This window comes from Giraffa tippelskirchi, chromosome 5 (genome assembly GCF_054371585.1).
Source record: "Giraffa tippelskirchi isolate mGirTip1 chromosome 5, T2T-mGirTip1v1.2.pri, whole genome shotgun sequence".
In the NCBI taxonomy this organism is placed as follows: domain Eukaryota; kingdom Metazoa; phylum Chordata; class Mammalia; order Artiodactyla; family Giraffidae; genus Giraffa; species Giraffa tippelskirchi.
Window position 1 is genome coordinate 105,254,251 of NC_137279.1, and position 24,471 is coordinate 105,278,721.

General features: G+C 36.7%; 1 protein-coding gene across 2 annotated transcripts in view; it reads right to left on the reverse strand.

Moving 5' to 3' along the window:
- MAN1A2 (mannosidase alpha class 1A member 2) overlaps positions 1-24,471 on the reverse strand; it is a 144,943-nt gene that overhangs the window by 6,132 nt on the left and 114,340 nt on the right. For both annotated transcript variants that reach the window (XM_081492966.1, XM_081492967.1), the window contains exon 12: positions 24,061-24,176. In XM_081492966.1, coding sequence (XP_081349092.1) covers positions 24,061-24,176 — 116 coding nt within the window. The remainder of the gene's footprint in view (positions 1-24,060; positions 24,177-24,471) is intronic.

Consider the following 24,471-nt stretch of genomic DNA (forward strand, 5'->3'; position numbering starts at 1 on the left):
AAATTCCACATACCTGTCTGAAGCACATAAAACAATAATGCTGTAAAATGGCTTAAAACAAACCAATCCATTATTTTTTAGAGACATTCTTTTAAAATTCAGATATAATATCAATCATATGTTTTGGCAACTTACTGAGATCGCAGTATAACTACAAATTAATGTGTGTGTGTGTGTGTTAGTCGCTCAGTCTTGTCCGACTCTTTGGGACCTCATGGACTAGCCTGACAGACTCCTTTGTCCATGGGATTTCCTAGGCAAGGATATTGGAGTGGGTTGCCACTCCCTTCTCCAAGGAATCTTCCCAATCCAGGGATCAAACCCAGATCTTCTGCATTGCAAGCATCTACATTTATTAATAAACACTAAAGGAAATAAGTAAAGCATATTATTTGTACACAGCAATGACTTTATATACTCCTAATACATTAATTTTTATAGTTCTTAGAACAGATACTGCAAACTGTTCAAAAAAAGTTCTAGAAGCATTATGGATTTACAGGAGGGTTAATCATTTATTAGTCTCTCTTAATAGGTAATAGCATTGTTTATATGAAGACATATATATTTACACCTCTCCATGAACACTGCAGGGCACAGGGGTAACTTAGAAATTTAAAACAGTTTACACAACAATTCTTACCATGATAGGTAAAAATATCATATGTATATCACATTATATAACTGGGCAAATTCCAATATGAATTCTATTAGGGGATTATCAAAGTGAGCATAAAACAACTATGCAGAGTTAGCAATCTGGGTTAAAACTCTTGATCTTAGCAGTAAGTAGCTGGGTTTTACTTAAGGCTTTGGTGAAGAATTCCTTCACAGTATTTTAGCTAAATTTCCTTTATTTTAAAAATAGGCACATTAACATCTTTTCATTTTACTGTTATAGTTCTGGATGACAGAGTAAAACCATATAGCACTGAGGTAAATGGAGGCTGCTTATCAACTGTATAACTAGTAAAGCTGGAATGGAGAGTAACAGAGCCTCTAGTTTCACTCTTTGATCCCAGATCTTGAGATCTGCTTGGCTGACTTATTCACCAGGTAACAGGCAGAGAAGCTGTAATTGAAAAAGGCTTCGTCAAATTGATTGTTTTGGGGTGGAAACTCCTGTAAATATCAATTAAATCTAATTTGTCTATTGTATCATTTAAAGTTTGTGTTTCCTTGTTAATTTTCTGTTTAGTTGATCTATCCATATGCGTGAGTGGAGTATTAAAGTCTCCCACTATTATTGTGTTATTGTTAATTTCCCCTTTCATACTTGTTAGTATTTGCCTTATATATTGTGGTGCTCCTATGTTGGGTGCATATATATTTATGATTGTTACGTCTTCTTCTTGAATTGATCCTTTGATCTTTATGTAGTGTCCTTCTTTGTCCCTTTTCACATCCTTTATTTTAAAGTCTATTTTATCTGAAATGAGTATTGCGACTCCTGCTTTCTTTTGGTCTCCGTTTGCATGGAATATGTTTTTCCATCCTTTCACTTTCAGCCTGTGTGTGTCCCTAGTTTTGAGGTGGGTCTCTTGTAGACAGCATATATAGGGGTCTTGTTTTTGTATCCATTCAGCAACCCTTTGCCTTTTGGTTGGGGCATTCAACCCATTTACATTTAAGGTAATTATTGATAAGTATGATCCCGTTGCCATTTACTTTGTTGTTTTGAGTTCGTGTTGAAACATCCTTTCTGTGTTTCCTGTTTAGAGAAGATCCTTTAGCATTTGCTGGAGAGCTGGTTTGGTGGTGCTGAATTCCCTCAGCTCTTGCTTGTCTGTAAAGCTTTTGAATTCTCCTTCATATCTGAATGAGATCCTTGCTGGGTACAGTAATCTGGGTTGTAGATTATTCTCTTTCATTATAAATGACCCAATCAAAAAATGGGCCAAAGAACTAAACAGACATTTCTCCAAAGAAGACATACAGATGGCTAACAAACACATGAAAAGATGCTCAACATCACTCATTATTAGAGAAATGCAAATCAAAACCACAATGAGGTATCATTTCACACCAGTCAGAATGGCTGCTATCCAAAAGTCTACAAGCAATAAATGCTGGAGAGGGTGTGGAGAAAAGGGAACCCTCTTACACTGTTGGTGGGAATGCAAACTAGTACAGCCACTATGGAGAACAGTGTGGAGATTCCTTAAAAAACTGGGAATAGAACTGCCATATGACCCAGCAATCCCACTGCTGGGCATATACACCGAGGAAACCAGAATTGAAAGAGACGCGTGTACCCCAATGTTCATCGCAGCACTGTTTACAATAGCCAGGACATGGAAGCAACCTAGATGTCCATCAGCAGATGAATGGATAAGGAAGCTGTGGTACATATACACAATGGAATATTACTCAGCCATTAAAAAAAATACATTTGAACCGGTTCTACTGAGATGGATGAAACTGGAGCCCATTATACAGAGTGAAATAAGCCAGAAAGAAAAACAACAATACAGTATACTAATGCATATATATGGAATCTGAAAGATGGTAACGATAACCCTATATGCGGGACAGAATGAGAGACACAGATGCATGGAACAATTTTATGGACTCTGAGGGAGAAGGTGAGGGTGGGACGTTTTGGGAGAATGGCATTGAGACATGTGTATTGTCATATGTGAAACAGAGCACCATTCCATGTTCGATGCATGTGACAAGGGCTCGGGGCCGGGGCAGTGGGATGATCCAGAGGGATGGGAGGGGGAGGGAGGTGGGTGGGGGGTTCGGGAAGGGGAACACATGTAAACCCATGGCTGATTCTTGTCAATGTATGGCAAAAACTATTACAATATTGTAAAGTAATTAGCCCCCAAGTAAAATAAATAAATTTATAAAAAAAAAAAAAAAAAAAAAAAAAAGAAAAAGGCTTCGATGGACACAGCAAGAGACTCTGCTGGGTCTGCTTACTGTATGGAGATGAGAAGCACAAGCTCTCTGTGTTCTGGGCACAAACATGTCCAGGAGAGCTATGTTCTGTGCAGTTCCATGTCTTTTGGCTAAATGTGGGCTACTGTAGCAGGCTCATTCTAATTGCAACACTTCTTGGGAGAGGAGCAGGTGAAGGAATAGAGAGAAAATGCAGTTTCTTGTAAAATGATTTCTTTACATTGGGAAGTGCTATAGAAGTACCTTATGTAAATACACAAGTTATGTGAAAGCTTTAGATAACAAAAAGTGGTATTTTATTTTTAAACAAGCATGAACAATCTTAATAAAACTGTAGTGTGTTGAGTAGCCTCCCTATTCCCAAACTCATGTCCATCTGGTGCCTCAGAATGTCACTTTATTTGGAAATAGGGTCTCTGGTATATAATCAGTCAAGGATCTCAAGAGGAAACCATCCTTGATTTAGGGTGGGCCCTAAAACCAATGGCTTCTATCTTTACATGAGAAAGGAGAGCGAGTGATCTGGACCCAGAGACATGAAAATCATGTGAAGGCAGAAGCAAAGATTCAAGTTAAGCTCCCACCATCCAAGGAACACCTTCAGAGGAAAATTATTTCAGACTTCTGGCCTGCAGAGCTGTGAGAGAATAAACTTCTGTAATGCGACCAAGTTTGTGGTGATTTGTTACTGCAGCTCTAGGAAATTAATACAACTTTCATGCCAAGCCTCCAGAGGATTCCTCTGGACCTTAAGCAGGGGTTTGGACGAACTACTTGGAGAGTCAAATAGGCCCTAGACAGCAGGAGCTAGACTATAGATATATATTTAAAAATTTATAGCAAAATAAATGTTTGAAATTAAAGTAAAATAGCTAAACAACTCATGTCAAGGCCATGGTACATTATTACTGACAGTGATTTTAACTTGGATTTTAAATACAGAACTGGAGAAGTGTGATCTTTGCTATGAAAGTTGAGAAAAGTCTAATTCAAATTAGCTATGAGACTATTAGATACCTTCTCCTCTAATAAGAATTTTTTTATGACTACAGTTCAAAGTTGGAGATAACAGATGACAGACGGCATTGCCAAAGGCCTGTAAGTATATAAAAAGGGGCTATTAAGTACCTCGGTTTTACTGGATGTCTTGCTTACTTTTTAGAACTATTTTAAAATGCTGTTTACATATGTCCCTTTTATCTTTCTTTTATCTATAAAGACAAGACATTCAGAGGAGGTGATGGTACCAGAAGTAATCTCAACTAAGTGTTGGTCGTATTCACCAAATAGGAAAGTTTTACAGTCAAACAGGAAAGAACAGTCAACCAAATCTGAGAAGAAACATTTAAGTGTCTATGGAGAAATGCTAAGGCTAAAAAAGAACCAACTACCAAGCTAATGTATTCTTTACTTAATTCTTTACATTTATCAAATGAGCCTTGCTGACTTGTTTCTTCTTTTCCACAACTACCAGGGGCAGTGTTCAGGGTATTATGGATAGATGCTACAACCCTAAAGGCTTGCATCAGGGACTACAACTAACTCACAAGAAAACCTCAGACTGTTTGAAAAATAATTTACTTAAATCTTTCATTTAATTTATACTCTTAAATGTTTATTTAATGTGTTAGGATGGATAAATTGAAGACATGCAGTGGAAATTACATTCTAAAAGATGATACATTAAAATATACAATTATTAACCTCTCCAAAAGATCTGCCCCTCTCTGCCTTTCTTAAATCTTAAAGTTGTTTCCTGGTGGGAAAGGGTGGGTGGGGAAGGAAAAAACATTGAAACAAACATGGCAGTATTGTGGATTCAAATCCATTTTTTCAAAGATAAACTGGAAGTGGAACATTTGTGATCTTAAGACACAAAGGGGCTGGGAAAAATTCATCTTCCTCTCCTTTAGGGGTCAAATAATTTAGGGTGACTTTCCTATAGGTCAGAGGACACTGAAGCTACATAAACAGTTGGGATTATTTTGTATAACAAAAAGCCCAGAGGTAGATGGTAATCTTGGTTAAAGATTAATGAAAAAATATTAATTTTTTTCCTGGTGCCAAAAGGCCTTCTCCCTTTTTCCCTTTTCTTAGGTCACTGCCTTGAGAAAACGTCTAACTATCCCTTTGATACGTATGTAAATCTTTTTTTAAAGCTTCATAAACCTCTTGCCAGTGTTACAATCCAGGAATGTTTTTCTTAAAAGGCCTGGGAGCCATGCCTCTGAAATAAAAGCATCAAGGAAGATAGCACCCCAATCTCTCTGTTACTGTGAGGTTAGCTTAGGTGACTTTCTCTAAGCTCTAATTAACCCCTTGTCATAAATATAGAAGTATTATTTTTCTTTTGGATAAAGAGAATTAACACACATGGCCTCACCAGTTACCTTATGAATTCAGAATAAACTATGTATAGCAAATGGTGCTGTCAAGAAACTACCCATTTCTCATTACACTGCCTTTGTACCTTTGTCAAAAATATGTCTTCCTACCACTTCCTAGATCCTCTGTTTCAAATATTTGCCCATCAATTATTATTGTCTATTACACCAATACCACACTGTTCTGATTATGATAGCTTTATAGTAAGTCTTGAAATCAGGCAGTATTAGGCTTTTAACTTTGCTTTTTTTGAAACTTGTTTTGGTTATTCTAAGTTCTTTGTATTTCCATATGAAATTTAGAAACAGCTTATTATTTTCTACCCAAAAGAACTTCCAGGAATTTTGATTGGGATTATGTAACTACAGAATAATTGAGGGAGAATTGACAATACTGAATTCTCAGAACCATAAAGTGAATCTCTCCATTTATTTAGATCTTTAATTTCTCTCAGCAATGATTTTTAGTTTTCAGTGTACAGGTCTTTAATGTGTTTTGGCAAGATTTATCCCTAAAATTTCATATCATTTCATATGCTATTATAAGGGGCAATTTTTTCAATTTCTCAATTGCTCACTGCTAGTATATATAATTGATTTTAATATATTAATCTTCTGTCCACAACCCTGCTAAATTAACTTACTAGTTCTAGTAACATTTTGAGAAACTCCATAAGATTTTCAAAGATGACAATCATCCTCTACAAAAAAAGTCTTTTCTTTTGTCTGGCTGTAGACACAACCTCCATTACAAAGCTAAATAGCAGTGAAGAGAACAGACATCCTTGTCTTGTTCCTAATCTTAGGAGGATCTTAGTTCTTCAGTATGATGCTAACTATACATTCTTCCTACGTGCCATTTATCAAGTTAAGAAAGTTCCTTTCTATTTTTTGTTTGCTAAGAGTTTTATCAGGAATGGATACTGGATTTTGTCAAGTGATTTTTCTGTCTATTGAGGAAAGCATATAGTTTTTGTTTTACAGTTCACTGACTGATTTTCAGATGTTAAATCAAGCCTCCATACTTGGAATAAACCCACTTGGGTCATGATGTATTAACTATTTAATATGTTGTTAGACTTGATTTGCTAAAATCTTGATCAGCTATTTTATAGTTAACTAAGTTCATGAGGGACATTAGTCTTGCTTCCAATGAGGACTCTGTCATTGTTATATTTGCTCATTTTTGCCTAATTTGTCTTTTCCCTCTGGTTGCTTTTAAGATTTCTTTCTTTATCACTATTTTTAAGCAATGTGATTACAATGTGCCTTGGGTGAAGCATTTTTTATGTTCCTTTTCCTTGAAGTTTAGTCTGTGAATATAGTATGTGCAACAAGTTTGAAAAGATTGGGATCAGTTTTTCATCCATACCGCTGTCCTCTTCTTCAGAGACTCAACTTTCACGTATTTTAAACTATGTGCAGTTGTTACACAGCTCACAATGCTCTTTTCATTTCTGTAAGATTCTTTCTTTTGTTGTTGTTCTTGTTTCATTTTGATTTCTATTCCTATGTTTTCAAGTTCACTAACTTTTTTTTCCTTCAATGTCTAATGTGCTATTAATCCTATTTGGTGTATTTATTTTCCAATCCAGACATTGTAGTTTTCATTTTTGGAAGTTTGATTTGGGTTTTAACATCTTCCACATCTATACTTAATGTTTGGAATACACAGAATACAGTTATAATAACTGTTTTGATATCATCTGCTAATTCTAACATGTCTATGAGTTCCAAGTTAATTTCAATTGACAACCTCCATGTTTGTTTCTAGATAGTTTTCTGTTACTATAAATCTTAAGTTTTGTTCAGGAATATCATTAAGTTACTTGGAAACAGTTTGATCCTTTCAGATCTTGTTTTTATGATTTGTTATGTAGATCCAAAGCTGTAGATTATTCCCCTCTACTGAGGCACAAGCTGGATTTAGAAAAGGCAGAAGAACCAGAGATCAATTGCCAACATACACAGGATCATAGAGAAAGCAAGGGAATTCCAAAAAAACATCTACTTCTGCTTCACAATGCTAAAGCCTTTGACTGGGTGGATCACAACAAACTGTGGAATATTCTTAATGAGATGGGAATACCAGATCATATTACCAGCCTCCTGAGAAACCTGTATGCAGGACAAGAAGCAACACTTAGAACTGGACATGGACAGACTGGTTCAAAACTGGTAAAGGAGTACGTCAAGGCTGTATACCGTCACCCTGCTTATTTAACTTACATGTAGAGTACATCATGCGAAATGCTGGGCTGAATGAATCACAAGCTGTAATCAAGACTGTCGGGAGAAATATCAACAATCTTAGATATGCAGATGATACAACTTTAATGACAGAAAGTGAAGAGGAACTAAGAGCCTCTTGATGAAAGTGAAAGAAGAGAGTGAAAAAGCTGGCTTAAAACTCAACATTCAAAAACTATGATCATGGCATCTGGTCCTATCACTTCATGGCAAACAGATGAGGAAAACGTGGAAAATGTCAGATTTCATTTTCTTGGGCTTCAAAATCACTGCGGACAGTGACTGGAGCCATGAAATTAAAAGACACTTGCTCCTTGGAAAAATAGCTATGACAAACCTAGACAGTGTATTAAAAAGCAGAGACATCACTTTGCCAACAAAAGTCCATATAGTCAAATATGGATTTTTGGTTTTTCCAGTAGTCATGTATGTATGGATGTGAGAGTTGGACCATAAAGAAGGCTGAGAGCCAAAGAATTAATGCTTTTGAACTATGGTGCTGGAGAAGACTCTTGAGAGTTCCTTGGACAGCAAGGAGATCAAACCAGTCAATCCTAAAGGAAATCAACCCTGAATACTGATGCTGGAAGGATTGATGCTGAAGCTGAAGCTCCAATACTTTGGCCACCTGATGGGAAGAGGTGACTCACTGGAAAAGACCCTGATGCTGGGAAAGATTGAGGGCAAGAGGAGAAGAGGGTGACAGAAGATGAGATGGTTGGATGGCATCACTGACTCAATGGACATGAGCTTGAGCAAACTTCGGGAAATAGTGAAGGACAGGGAAGCCTGGCATGCTGTAGTTCATGGGTCACAAAGAGTCAGACAAGGCTTGGTGACTGGACAACAACAACTGAGGCAGGACTTTCTTGAGTAATCGATTTGGTGTCCCATAAATCAGGAGCTTTTCCAGTCAGGCTACTGAAACCAGACACTATTCCTGGTCCTGTGTGATCACCACAAACTCTTCCCTTTAATCCCTCATAGATGACTCTCTCCCTCAATTCAGGTAGTTTCTTCATCCTGCTGAACACTTCAGTTCAGTTCAGTCAGTTTAGTCGCTCAGTCGTGTCTGACTCTTTGTGACCCCGTGAACCACAGCACGCCAGGCGTCCCTGTCCATCACCAACTCCTGGAGTCCACCCAAACCCATGTCCATTGAGTCGGTGATGCCATCCAACCATCCTATCCTCTGTCATCCCCTTCTCCTCCTGCCCTCAATCTTTCCCAGCATCAGGGTCTTTTCAAATGAGTCAGCTCTTCACATCAGGTGGCCAAAGGATTGGAGTTTCAGCTTCAACATCAGTCCTTCCAATGAACACCCAGGACTGATCTACAGACTCTTGGGATCTCTGTACAGCTCTTTCCTCTCTGGTTTTTCCTGTGAACACTAGCTATTATAGTTTCCTTGGAATCACAGCTCCATCTCCTCAAGGAGTCTGCTGCACTCTGCCTCAGAAGTCCCCCTTCCTGTGCAGTAAACTGGAAATACCACCATTAGACAGCAAGCTGGGACAAACACTGGGCTAACCTGGTTTTTGTCCCATCTCTCAGAGATCTCAGTCCTTCATTGCCTTTTGTCTAGTGTTTTGAAAACCACTGTTTCATACATAGTTTATCTGCTTGTTTCAAGGGGAAGGGCAAATATGACCCTTGTTATCTCACCTTGGAGGAAGCAGAAGTCCTACTCTTCCATTTTAAAATACTTTGTTAAATGATTTGCTGAATACCATGCAATTATGCTCATGGAATCCCTTACTCTCTGTTATTAACCCAATTAAAAAAGATCATTAGAGTTTATCCAGCAAGAACTTGTTGTTAGGAACACTTTCTGGCTCTTCATGATCACTGATTCTTCTCTAAAGACTTCATACCATGACCTTCTAGAATTTTGTGAAAATGGACATTAAGTTCATCTATCTTCATTTTTCTCAATCCAACTTTTCCCTTCTTTAAAATTATATATCTGTTGTGCTTCTCTCCATCATTCCAGAAAGAACATTAATACTGATTACAAAATCATGTTTGTAGTAGTACCTTGGCATGTAATTTCTTTGGATAATTGCAATCATTTAAAATAACAAGTTACCTTTCTCCCTTTGGGCTCTCTCTGTCATTATCTGTTTTCCTCTCATTACATACCAGGGTAAGCCATAGGGAATGCAGTTAAAAGTACAGATGCTTTGGCAATTTTTTTTTTTTTAAAGTTCCCTTGGCAGCATGCCATTGATTCTCTAAGTTTTCATCAGGGTAAAAGCACATAACATAAAATTTACCATCTTAACCATTTTTAAATTCAGTAGTGTTATGTATGATCACATTATTGTGAAACAGAGCTCCAAAACTTTTTCATCTTGCAAAACTGAAACTCTATACCCTTTAAACAACATCTTCTCTTTTCCTCCTCCTCCAGTTCCTGGAGGAAGTGCCATCTTCTACTTTCTTTTTCTATGAATCTTATTACGGATATTTCAGGTAAGTGGAATCATAACAGTATTTGTCTTTTTGTGACTGGTTTATTTCACTTTACATATTGTCCTCAGCATTCATCCATATTCTTGCCTCCCTAATTTTGATTCTAGAATCCTAACTCCCATTACTTCTAGTGAATATTCTTTAGTCGGGCTAGTATTCTTCCTGTATTTTTAAAGAAAGGTAGCATTTATTTTCTCAAGCTGGATCCATGAAATGACTTTCTGCTTTACCTCACTTATTAATACCTTATTTATTACTTACCATCATTTCAATCTTTTGTCATGACTACTCCAGCTCACACCAAAGTTCCATTCTCTGAATTTCCAAAACATTTACATTCTCTTGAGCACTATACGCGCACGTCCACACACACACATTTTATACTTTTACTGAGTTTGCCCATGACCAGAAGAGATTTCTTAACTAGACTGTAAGCTCATGAGTATAGTGTATGTTTCATATATTTAATCCTCAAATAGCACAATTCTGAGAGGAGAGCGGCTACTTAATAAATACTTTTTGACTTGACTCAGTTTATAAATCAGCTTTCAAGGGTTAAGTGAGCAGAGAATAGCAGAAAACAGGAGATTTAAAGCTACTTTTCTCATCTAGCTGGAAAAATAGTTCTCTCATGTTAGAAAGCTAACTTTAAGATACAGTTAAAGATAAGTTTATAAAGGATAAATGGAAGAGAATAGTGGCTTTGTTTTTTCAGTCTTCCCTCTTGAACTATTTTTCCTGTGTAAGAATCCTCACCCCAATAATCTATCTCATTGATTCTTCCTCTCTCACAAATAAATTACTAAGACACTTCTGATAACAAACTTTAATACTACTCTTGATGCTTTGTTGACAAAACCACTATCAAAACTGTCTTTGAACCTACTTCAAAGACACTTTTAGTAGTCTGATAGCTGGCTAACTATACATTCATTTATGTATATGGAGAATAACTTTACAGGCAAAGGAAGATAACAGTAGCTATAAAAAGAATTAACTGAAACTACTACAGGAAATGATAACAATATCAGCAACAATATCTGGCTTCTGGATAACAATTTACTATCTCCCCCCCCCCACCTCAATATTATAAAACTTTCAAACCTTCAGAAATTTGGAAAGAATTTTACAGTGAAAACCATATACATTCCCTTTCTAGATATCACAATTAACATTCTGGTAATCTCCTTATCTCAAATCTATTACTCTATTCATGTGTTACTAAAATAGTCTTCTAGAAAAAGCATCTAATTATTCAACTTAGCTAAGTATCAAGAAAAACATACTCAGTAAAACTGCTTGCAGGACTTCCTGATGGTACAGTGGATAGGAATCTGTCTGCCCGTGCAGGGGGTATGGGTTTAACTCCTGGTCTGGGAAGATTACACATGTCATGGAGCAACTAACGCTCATGCAACTACTGAGCCTCCGCACCAGAACTACGGGAGCCTCTGTGATCTAGGGCGTGAGAGTTACAACTACTGAGCCTTCGTGCTGCAACTACTGAAGCTGGAATGTGGCTAGAGCCCACATGGCCTAACTACTGAAGCCCGTGTGCCTAAAGCCTATGCTCTGCAACAAGAGAAGCCACTGCAATGAGACGCCTGTGCACCACAACTAGAGAAAGCCCACATGGAGCAACAAAGACCCAGCGCAACCAAAAATAAATTAATTAAACAATTTAATCAATCAAAAAAAATTGCTTGCAAAGGAAAACTAAGATTAAAACACTTATATGTAATCAAACATAATTCCTTTTTTTCTAGATTCCTTTCAAAAGGATATGATTAATGGACCACCAATAAGTGAATGAATAAATAAAATGTGGTTAGCCAGTCATATAACAGAATACTTATCGAGAGAAAGGAATAAACTGATACATGCAACACCACCAGTTGATCTAAAAAAAATATTATGCTAAAAAGAATGTCAAACAAAAATAAGTGCATAATGTATGATTGCAATTATATGAAATTCCAGAATAAGCAACCTACAGTGACACAAAGCAGCTATGTGTTCAGGGACTCACTCGAAGATGAGGATAGAAATGTTTCATATCACCTGTGGTTGTAGTTACTCAGGCTTATATACTTGCCAAAATACAATGAACTGTACACTTAGAATACTTTAATAAAGCCAATTTTTAAAGTTAAGAAAAAAGATTGATGGAAAAGAAAAATAATCTTATTATGTGTTATTGCTACATAAGTACAATTTGAGTTGTAGCTCCCTCTACTGCAGGAAAAGAAAACTGGCAAGGACATTTCAAAATACGGTTTGGAAAATGAAAAAATACTCATATTAAACAGTGCGAGTAAAGTCCATTCTGTGTGTGCGTGTGTGTCCCCTAGTGTCTAACATTTAGATTGCACTGATGTTGCGGTAAGTCCTGCATGCTCAGTCGCTTCAGTCATGTCCAACCCTTTGCGACCCTATGGACTGTAGCCTGCCACGCTTCTCTGCCCATGGGATTCTCCAGGCAGGGATACTGGAGTGGGTTGTTATTTCCTTCTCCAGGCAATCTTCCCAACCCAGGGATCAAACCTGCATCTTTTATGTCTCCTGCCCTGGCAAGTGGGTTATTTACCACTAGCACCACCTGGGAAGCCCCAGGTTAAGTCCTCTCTAAGAGGGACTAAAAATTGTGGAGACCATGGCTGTGGTCCTTCAGTATACCACTTCAGGAGACTAGACTAAATAAATTTAACACTTGAGCAATAATTTGCCCACCTGACCTCATGGTATACTAGCTATTCCTTGTCAGGATAGGTAATTCCTTGATCCCTAATTGCTTCCATTAAGTGGTTTCCTGAGTCACAGATGTCAGTGGTTCCCGAAGTGTGATCCTCCAGACAGCAGAATCAGCGTCACCTGGTAACTTGTTACAAATGCAGATTCTCCGACTCCACTCCAACCTACTAATCAGTAACTTTGGCGAGGGAGCCCAGGATCTGTGTTTTAAGAAGCTTTCCAAGTGACTCTGATGCATGCTCAAGTTTAAGAACCACTGCCCAAGTTTACTAATTTTTGTAACTTCTAACACCACTTAGTTTGTACTGTTTTTGCTTTTCTCCTTCATGTTGGCATCTGAATCTGTGACTCTCTACTGAAAACAGATCAACTTTCTTGCCCTCACTTTTCACATCTTGCCTTCTTCTTCTTGCTTTATCAATTTCTTGACTCATTATTAGCTATATTCTAGCACTAACTGAATTCACGCCCTGAGCCTCAAGCAGGAAATAAAATAGGTCTATTATTCTCTTCTTCCCACTCCCATTTTGGCAAGATCTTATAAAATTGCTGTTTTTCCGCTCTCGCTCTCTTGGAATCAAATGATTCCAATCCTTTATCCCACAAATATTTAATACTGAAACAAGTATATGTGACTTCACCATTGATGCTGGGGATACAACAATAACTAAAGTACACAAAAACACTGTCCTTGTTGGTTCATATTCTAAGGCATATATTTTTATATCCCTAGAGAAATTATATACTATGTTAGAATATAGATGCTATGGTGAAAATTAAAGTAAGAGAAAATGAGAGAATAAGGGGACAATTTGAAATTTTACATAGGAAATCAGGAATGCTTTAAAAAATACGGTTAGAAATAATGAAGTGATACAATTAAAAACTACTACGTAAGATTTGAAATTATAAGACACCTAGAAGAAAACAGAGAAACAGCTTCTTGACAGCGGTTTTGGCAATGATTTTTTTGGATATGACACCAAAAGCACAAGCAACAAAGGCAAAAATAAGTCTAACTATATCAAACAAAAAAGCTTCTGCAGTGCAAAAGAATCCAAAAAATGAAAAGGCAACCTACAGAATGGGAGAAGATAATTGCAAGTCATGTATCTGGCAGGAGTTAACATCCAAAATATATAAAGAATACACCTCAATAGGTAAAAACTAAATAACCCAATTAAAAACAGGCAGAGGAATTGAATAGACATTTTCCACAAAATACACAGAAATGGCCAATAGCTATATATGCAAAGATGCTCAACATTATTAATCATTAGGAAAATGCAAATCAAAACCATAATGAGATATCACCTCACACCTGTTTCAATGACTGTCACCAAAAAGGCAAGAAATAACAAGTGCTGGTGAAGATGGGGAGAAAAAAGAAACCCTTGTGAACTGTTGGTGGGAATGCAGTACAAGTCTTGCACACAATGTTCCACACAAAGAATACTTAAATGACGATGACGATGACATAAGAACAGCTCATTCCATACAGTTCTTGCTATATAGTTATTAGATTTTCACACGGAGACAAGCACAGGCACAACAGGTAAGTTTGGTAACTATACGGCCTGATGATCTACTCATTAAGTGGGAGTGGACCATCGTAGAGGTCTCCATCCTCATCATCCTCACATCGAGCAGGCTGAGGATGAAGAGGAAGAGGAGAGGCTGGTCTTGATGTCTCAGAGGTGGAAAGGGAGGCAGGTACTCAGTATAGCTTTATGGAAATACAGCATAAATTCTGACTTTTTTGCTTTTGCATTTCTCTAAAAATGTTTCTATGTGGTACCAATTACTCATATCATAGAAGGTCCATGTCATAAAAGAATTCAAAAGCTGTATTAAATAATCAGAACCCTCCTACTGGGTAGTCTAAGGTCAATTTGTTTCTGGAATTGCTTCTTCCACATCATCTGCCACTGGTTTGGAAGGGCTCATCGTCTGTTAATTCTGTTGGTGTGGTGTCTAATAGCTCTTGAATTTCTGCAAGATCCATATCTTGAAACACTTCACCTCCTTCTTTATTTTTTTCCCCCATATCCACAATTTCTCTCATGATTTCCTTGATTCGCTCTGTTGTAGATTCTGTGAAGTCACGCATAACATCTGGACAGTTTTCTCCAGCAAGGATTTACTGTTTTGGGCTTGACGGTTTTCATGGCTTTTTCTTTAACAATGTTGTTGCTGTTGTTGCTAAGTCGCTTCAGTCGTGTCTGACTCTGAGTGACCCCATAGACGGCAGCCCACCAGGCTCCGTCGTCCCTGGGATTCTCCAGGCAAGAACACTGGAGTGGGTTGCCATTTCCTTCTCCAGTGCATGAAAGGGAAAAGTGAAAGTGAAGTCACTCAGTCGTGTCCGACTCTTCGCGACCCCATGGACTGCAGCCTACCAGGCTCCTCTGTCCATGGGATTTTCCAGGCAAGAGTACTGGAGTGGGATGCCATTGCCTTCTCCCTTTAACAATAACGCATCTTCAATTCATGATGTCTCTATTGGGGTTCTCGTCCACAGTATTAAGTCTTTTATGTAAGTACCCTGTGTAATGAGCCTAAAACATCTGTATGACCCCCTGATCTAGAGGCTGACTTAGAGATCTTGTGTTCGGAGGCAAGTAGACCACTTTGATGTCTCTGGTGGTAAACTCTGGAGTTCTAGGTGGCCAGGGTCATTGACCAATAATGAAAGAATTCTAAAAAGCAGTCTCTTACTGGCAAGGTACTTTCTGACTTCAGGGACAAAGCAAGGATGGAACAAATTCAGAAAAGGGTTCTCCTCCAGGCCTTCTTATTGTGCAACCAAAAGATGGTGTTTTTCTTTTTCCTTCAAGGCTCAAGGGTTATTAGCAGCTTTGTACATAAAGGCAGTTCTGATCAACCCAACTGCATTTGCATGAAATAGCAGAGTTAGCAGTTAACAGTAGAGCTATCTCTTCCTGCCTTAAATCCTGGTGCTTATCTCTCTTCTTTACTAATAAATGACCTCTGTGGCATTTTTCCCCCCTAGAATAGGGCTCTTTTGTCTGTATTAAAAACCTGTTTAGCCAGATATTCTTTCTCCTAAACGATTTTCTCAGTGGTGTCTGGGAACTCATCTGCTGCCTCTTGGTCGGCAGAAGCTGCTTCTCTTGTTGTGTTATCTTGACATTTTTTAAAGCCAAATCTCTTTGTAAAATTTAGCAAACCATCCTTTATTGGCATTAAATCCTCCAGCTTCAGATCCTTCACCTTCCTTTTGATTTGTCTTATAATGATTTTTTTTTCTCAAATTATAATAGTCTATAGGAATGCCTTAGAGCAATCCTGCACCCACATAAAAAGCTGCATTTTCAAGACAAGATAAAGGGTATTTTGCAAAAAGTGCAAGGTTTTTGTGTCTACTGATGTAGCTGCAGCAATGAATCCATGAATTTCATTTTCTTTCCCACAATCATCCTTACACGGATTCATTTATCATGCAGTGAGAAACCCTAGCTGCAGACCTCAATCTATAGTAAATGTCAAGCAATTCAATTTTTTCTTGCAATGTCAATGACTTTACTTCTTAGGAACATGTTCAGCATCACTAGTGGCACTGTAGGGGTACCATGGTGTTATTTACAGTTCACAATATTGCACTAAACATGATGAAAAATATTTAAAAACTGCAAGAGATCACTTTTTCCTTGATAACACAATTTACTAGAGAGATGAACTGTTCCTATGGAGATGATTAGCATCACTCTTCTTTTTAAGCATATACTCAAATCATTGGACTGCAAATACAGTGCCATGTATAGTCTGTGTTTGTGTGAGTTTTGAGAAATTTTAATAATAGATCTGTATATATTTCATGGTAGTCTATGATAAAATAGACTAGTATGTAATTATTTTATGACTTCATGATGTACCTGATTATTTTCCTTAATTTTTTCAATATTCCTAGGTCACATGGTTCATTTGCAAGTTTTTTCAAATTGCCACAAAACTCCAAAAAACTTTCCAATATATTTATTAAAAATAATCTATATATAAGTGGATCTGCACAGCTGAACCTAAGTTATTCTAGGGTCAACTATAATTATCTTTGGGAAGTGAAACTAGATGTGGCATACAGAAAAACTTTTATTTTTTATTTTTTCTGCTCCATACTACTTGATTCATTTTGCTATATCCACAGACTATCTTTATACTTTAAAAATATCAACATTCAAAAAACTAAGATCATGACATCTGGTCCCATCACTTCATAGCAAATAGATGGGGAAAATGTGGAAACAGTGAAAGACTTTATTTTCTTGGGCTCCAAAATCACTGCGGACAGTGACTGTAGCCATGAAATTAAGACACTTGCTCCTTGGAAGAAAAGCTATGATAAACCTAGATAGCATATTAAAAAGCAAAGACATCATTTTGTTGACAAAGGTCTGTCAACTCAAAGCTATGGTTTTTCCAGTAGTCATGTACAGATGTGAGAGAAGGACCCTAAAGAAGCCTGAACACCAAATAAGTGATGCTTTCGACCTTGGTCCTGGAGAAGACTCTTGAGAATCCCTTGGACAATAAGGAGATCAAACCAGTCAATCCTAAAAGAAATCAACCCTGAATATTCATTGAAAGGATTGATGCTAAAGCTGAAGCTCCAATATACTTTGGCCAGCTGATGTGAAGAGTCAACTCACTGGAAAAGACCCTGATGCTGGGAAAGACTGAGGGTAGGAAGAGAAGGGGGCAACAGAGGATAAGATGGTTGGATGGCATCACCGATCAATGGACATGAGTTTGAGCAGACTCCAGGAGATGGTTAAGGACAGGGAAGCCTGGTGTGCTTCAGTCCATGGGCTCACAAAGAGTCAGACATGACTTGGTGACTGCACAACAACAACAGACTATTTTTATATTTTAAAAATATCTGTACTAAAAACAATCATATTAGCCTTGATTACTGAGGAGCTACATGAGACAAAGGAAACAGATGTTTAACTGACTAATTTTAATGTGACAAGTGCTATGCTCTTTATTCTGTACAGTTCAACAAACATCTGGTGAGTGTATGTATACTCTATCCCAAACATGAAGCAGTGATGATATTAATATTTGCAGACTATCAAAACAAAGGAAGCACTGTTAGTATATCTAAAGATGGCCTAATCTTGTCTTAGTTTTGGAGAGGACTCCCAGAGACAGTGATATTTGAGCTTGACCTTGAAAAAGTAATAGGATTTTGTAAAGGATATAAAAAAGAAATGATAAATGTCATGCACAAGTGAAAGCAAGAGTAAAGACACACACACTCAACAAATGTTTGTTGAAATGTACAGAATGAACAGCATAGCACCTGTCACATTAAAATTAGTCAGATAAACATATATTTCCTCTGCTTGTGTAGCTCCTAAGAAATCAAGGTTAATGTTAATTGTTTTTAATACAGATATCTCTAAAACATAAACACAGTATGCAGATATAGCAAAACGAATTAAATAGTATAGAAGAGAAAACATACAGTAGGCAGGTATGGATCAAATAAATGCAGGGGGAAAGTGGTGTAGTAGGAGATGTGATTAAAAAGGTACATGCAGAACTCAATCTTAATCATTCAGTAAAAGAGCAAAGAATATAAAAAACACAGAAATAAGAAACAACCTTTTTCGTCCATCTTTCTCACTTGTGGAAGTATACCTGTAGGATAATGTCTAGAAGTAGGATTACTGAGGCAAAAATAATGTGCTCTTAATATTTCAACATGTTCTTTGTAAAAGATTTCCCTACCCACAACAAACAACGTACACTGTCACTTCCAGTGTTTATAAGTGACTAGATCCATACGTTCTTATTAACACCAGAATGTGAACTTTTTAAATCTTAAGTAACTGATAGTGAAACATGGTATTTGATTATTAATTTCATTTCATTTATGAGTGGGTCAAATATGTATTTTTCATGTATTTATGGTATTTCCCATCTGTTTTCCAGTGAACTGCCTTAAGTTTTTCCTTATAAGAAAATGTACCCATTGACAAGCAAAAGTATTGCAAATATATCTACACTGTAAACGACAGTGTATTAATTGTCTTTTACTTTGTCTGATGTTCTTCCCCACCACCACCCCAGCCCTTGCAGATGCTGTTTCTTTTTCTGCAGTCAAAAATTTAAATCTTTTCTTCTATGGTTTCTGGGTTGTATGTTATGCCATCTTCATCCCAACAGCTGGGGAGAAAAAAAACCTTTGATTTGTTTTAGAATTTTATTTCATTTTTAATATTTAAAGCTACGTTCTACATAGTTTCAGTTTTAGTATTTACAGGAATCCAGTTTTTTTTTTCCAAAGGATAATTTTTCTAACTTCATTTATTAAATTATTTAACTTTTCCTCAATGATCTGAACTGCCTTTTTTCAAAGATGACATTTCCAATATAAGTGGGCTTATTTTTGAAATCTATCCTGTTCCACTGTTTAATTTATTCTTACATCACTTCTAAACCTTTTCAATTAGCATAGCTTTATAATACACTTTAAAAATGATCTATTTTATATACAAATATTGTATACTATGTGATATGAAGTAGGTTATATTTTTCATTATCTGCAAGATTTGTCTCCTGTGGTGATCATGCTTTGTCAACAAAGCTAAGCTGGAACTATATTTGTCAGAATTACTTTCTCTGTACAATTCTGAGTTAGGGTTTGCTACAAAAAACACACATATGATGTGGAGGAAGAAAAAGCATGAGCCATTATGCTCTCAGGGGCAGTGCAGGGTTGCCACGTGCTGTTAAAAGTTATGCATATTGTCAGTGATTACCTGGCTCACGTTGGGGGTGTGGGGCAGGTGCCAGACCTGCAATTTCTGCAGTTCCTACTGGAGCTCCTCATCAATTTCTCCAATTTCCAAGACAGGCTTGTATAGCCCCATGGCAGAAGGTGCCAAGTACTTCTGCAAGTCACCTGCTTATCAACACTGGAGGAAGTGAGACAGATGTGGGATTGTTTGTCCTTGTGAGTTCTCCAGCTTGTCCTCATTCTCCTTTGCTTCACATCTGCCTTTCTTTCCCCAGCTCCTAGCCACACTGTCCTATAGCCACTTTGTACCTTCCACCTTGTATTTTGTGCCAGATATAATTCTAAGGGCTTTGCTGTATTAATCCTCATAACAACCCTTTTAGGTGATACTTATTATTAATTCCTCTTTTACGGATGATGAAACTGAGGTAGAGAAATGAAGTAATTTGTCCAAAGTCACACAACTATTAAGAGAGAGAGTTGGGAAAAAACAGATAAATATGAACTGGTTAAGAATACATGATTAGATGTCTTTAATGTTTGATTAACTTGGGTATATACAGAAAAGACATCCCTATTAAATCTGTGCATAACACAAAGCTGGAATAGATAATACATTAAATGAAAAACTCAAGGATTCAAAAAATTTTCAATAAATTAGAATATGTTCAATCTACTAAAATAAAATTTAATGATGAATGAAGAGAAAAGGTAATTAAATTTCAGAAAAGCTAATCATACCAATGTAAGAGAGAAAATAATTATCTTAGTTCATGTTTAAAAGAAAAAAGACCTAGAGCAAAATTTCAAGATATATTATCATGGGTACCATAAAACAGAATACAATACTATCTTGACATATAAGTATGGCTGAGTCCCTTTGCTGTCCACCTGAAATTATCAGAACATTGTCAATCAGCTATACTCCAATACAAAATAAAAAGTTTAAATAAATAAATGTTTTTTTAAGAAAGAATATAATAGTATCTTGCACTAATGAAGGTATAATGAGCAACTCAGTGACTGGTACTCTGCACTGGTTTATTCACATCTGATATAGTGTTCAGTCTAGGAAACCATGGAATCATTCTCCAGAGAAACCAACCAGAATGGTACCAGAAACAAATAATTCAGAAACTGGTCATCTTTAGCCTAATATATACAAATATTTTTCATTAACATCCATGAAGAAGACTCCATATTTCCAAAGGGTAAAGCATGCACATAGAATGGAACTCACAGTGAAACAGATTTTTAACTCAATAGAAGAAAGATGCTTCTAGTAAAGAGAATTCAAATTGGAAAAGTTAAACTGTCACTGTTTGCAGATGACATGATACTATACATAGAAGATCCAAAGGATGTTATCAGAAAACTACCATCAGAGCTCAGAGCTCTGGAATGAATTATCAGAGCTCAGCAATGAATCTGGTAAAGTTCCAGGTTACAAAATTAATACACAGAAATCTGCTGCATTTCTATACATTAACAATGAAAGATCAGAGAGAGAAATTCAAGAAGCAATTCCATTTACCATCATTCTTTGCATCACAAAGAATAAAATATCTAGGAACAAACCTACCTAAGGAGACAAAAGACCTGTACTCTGAAAACCATAAGATGCTGATGAAAGAAATCAAAGAAGATATGTTTATATCTTTATGTAACATATATCTTATGTTTTTATATCAATCTGTTTAGATTGAAAGATATACCATGTTTGTGGACTGGAAGATCAATATTGTCAAAATGACTATACTATCCAAGGCAATCTAAGATTCAATGCAACCCCTATCAAATTACCAGTGGCTTTTTTCACAGAACTAGAACAAAAAAACCTCAAAATTTGTATGGAGACATGAAAGACCCTGAAGAGCGAAAGCAATCTTGAAAAAGAAAAGTGGAGCTGGAGGAATCAGGTTCCCTGACTTCAGACTATACTACAAAGCTACAGTCATCAAAACAGTATGGTACCACATAAAACTAGAAATATAGATCAATGGAATCAGATAGAAAATCCAGAAATAAGGCCATGCACCTACAGTCAATTAATCTATGACAAAGGAGGCAAGACGATACAATGTTGGAAAGACAGTCTCTTCAACAAATGGTGCTGGGAAAAGTGGACAGCCACATGTAAAAAAAATGAAATTAGATCATTCTTTAACTCCATACACAAAAAGAAGCTCAAAATGGATTAAAGACCTAATAGACCAGACACTATAAAACTCTCAGAGGAAAACACAGGGAGAACACTCTCCAACATAAATCACAGCAACATCTTTTTTAATCCATCTCCCAGAATAATGGAAATTAAAGCAAAAATAAACAAATGGGGTCTACTTAAACTCAAAAACTTTTGCACAGCAGAAGAAACAATAAACAAAATGAAAAGACAACCCACAGACTGACTGGGAGAAAATATTTGCAAATGATGTGACTGATAAGGGATTGGTCTCCAAAATTTACAAACAGCTTATTACATTTAATAGCATCACAACAAGAAACCCACTCAAAAAATGGGCAGAAGACCTGAATAGACATTTCTCTAAAGAGGACATACAGACAGCCAACAGGCACATGAAAAGATGTTGAACATTGCTAGTTATTAGAGAAATGCAAATCAAAACTACAATGAGATATCATCTCACACCAGTCAGAATGGCTATCATCAAAAAACCCACAAACAACAAATGTTGGAGAGGGTGTGGAGAGATGGGAGCTCTCCTGCACTGTTGGTGGGAATGTAAATTGGTATACCCACTATAGAGAACAGTACAGAGGTTCCTTAAAAAACTAAACACAGAACTACCATGTGACCCTGCAATCCCACTCCTGGGCACACATCCAGAGAAAAACATGGCCCAAAAGATACATGCCTTTCAACGTTGCTGCAGCACTGTTCACAGCAGCCAGGACACGGAAACAACCTCAGTGTCCATCGACAGAGGAAGGGATAAAGATGTAGTACATATAGACAACGGAATGTTACTCAGCCACTAAAAATGAAATAAGGTCATTTGCAGCAACATGCGTGGACCTAGAGAGTCATATTGTGTGAAGTAAGACAGAGAAGGAGAAATATCATATGACATCCTTTATATCTGGGATCTAAGAAGAAATGATACAAATCAACTTACTTAGAAAACAGAAAGAGACTCTCAGACTTAGAAAACAAATTCATAGTTGCTGGCGGGGCAGGGGCGAGGGGTGGGGTGGAGAGATAGCTAAGGACTTCAGGAAGGTCATGTACACGTTGCTATATTTAAAATGGATAACCAACAAAAACCTATTGCATAGCACATGGAACTCTGCTTAATGTTATGTGTCAGCCTGGATGGTAGGTTTGGGGAAGAATGGATACATATATATGTATGGCTGAGTCCCTTTGCTGTTCACCTAAAACTATCACAACATTGTTAATCAGCTATACCCCAATACAAAATGTTTTGGTGTTAAAAAAATAAAATTAAAAACAGGAATGTGCTTCTAATATTAATAATAAAAGCTTCTGAACAATGCAATGGGTTAGCCTTATAAGGCAGTGATGTGCTTTATCATCTAATGAGATCAACAAAACACCTTATGACGCACTGTTCTTTTTGTTGTAAAGAGATTTGTAGCATTGGGAATGTCCATATGTAGAGAGGAGGAATGGACTGTAGTGGTGTTTGCTGGATCTCTAAATTTTTTGCAGCTCAAAAAATTTCTTTTGATTCTAAGCATGAAGACAGCAACTGAATTTTGAGGCAGGAAAATAAGCAGTTTAATTTATTTTTACCTGATAACAAAAGCAAAACCAGAGAAGGATCTAAAAGAATAACACCAATTAAGGTACATCACAGTATACATTTTGATGTTGTTGAAATACATATTAAGATATTCATCTATATATGTATATGTGCACTTCATAGCCTACTTAATATTATACTGTGAAGAGTCTATAATATCCATTGTGGATGTGCAATAATTTATTTAACTTTCCAACTAATATTAACCCAACAGTAACTTTTTATAAACATTCATGTACATAAATCTTTTTCCATAGCCTTGACTATATAAGAGTATTGATGTATTCTTATATAGCTTTCCAGAATTCTGCCATTATATTCAAATTCTGAATTTTAAGATAGATAAGGCAAAAAAGCAGACAAGCAAGATATACAGGCGCACACATGCAAAACAATTTCTGCCCCAGAGATTCTGATACCAGTGAAAACAGACACATCATAGTAAGCTGGTCGTGATTTTATGCACTTCTTTTTTAGTAGTAAATTCATTAAGAAGACAATGTTAATGAATAGTAGAGGGCTAAAGACAAAATAAAGGTACTCTTATTTGACAAAATAAGAGTCTAAGTCATTCTTCCATGAGATGAAACTAAAAATTGAAGACTCAACTACACAAGACTTCACTATGTATTTGGAATAAAATTTACTGGAATAAAACATAGTCACAATTGATCATATAGTGACCACACAGCAAAACCAGCCTACAGTTTAAAAAAATTTTACAGCATCTACTTACTTTAATGTTTCAGCAAGAAAGAAGCTCTGCTGTACATCATCATGTGTGGGAGTAGAGGAGTACACATCCTTCACCCCAGAAAATCCACCACTGACTCGGCAGTACTTTTCAATAGCCTGTGAAAGAGATCAGACAAGAGTCAGTTCCATAGAATTTCAAGTTTTGAAGGACAAGTTAAGGAACCATAGTCAAAAGTTCAGAGAATTTCTATGAGAATTTTATAGTTTCAGAATAAGACTTTTTTAATCAAATGGAAACAGCCTTGCACTGGAAAAATTAACTGAAGCATCCTGTTTGATGTAGAATGTCTCTCTCTCCAAAACTCTTTAATCTTTTTAAGACATTTTATATTTTCCCAACTTAGGAGTCAAATTTAGTCTAGTCACACTGAGTTAGAGATCTGTCTGGTAC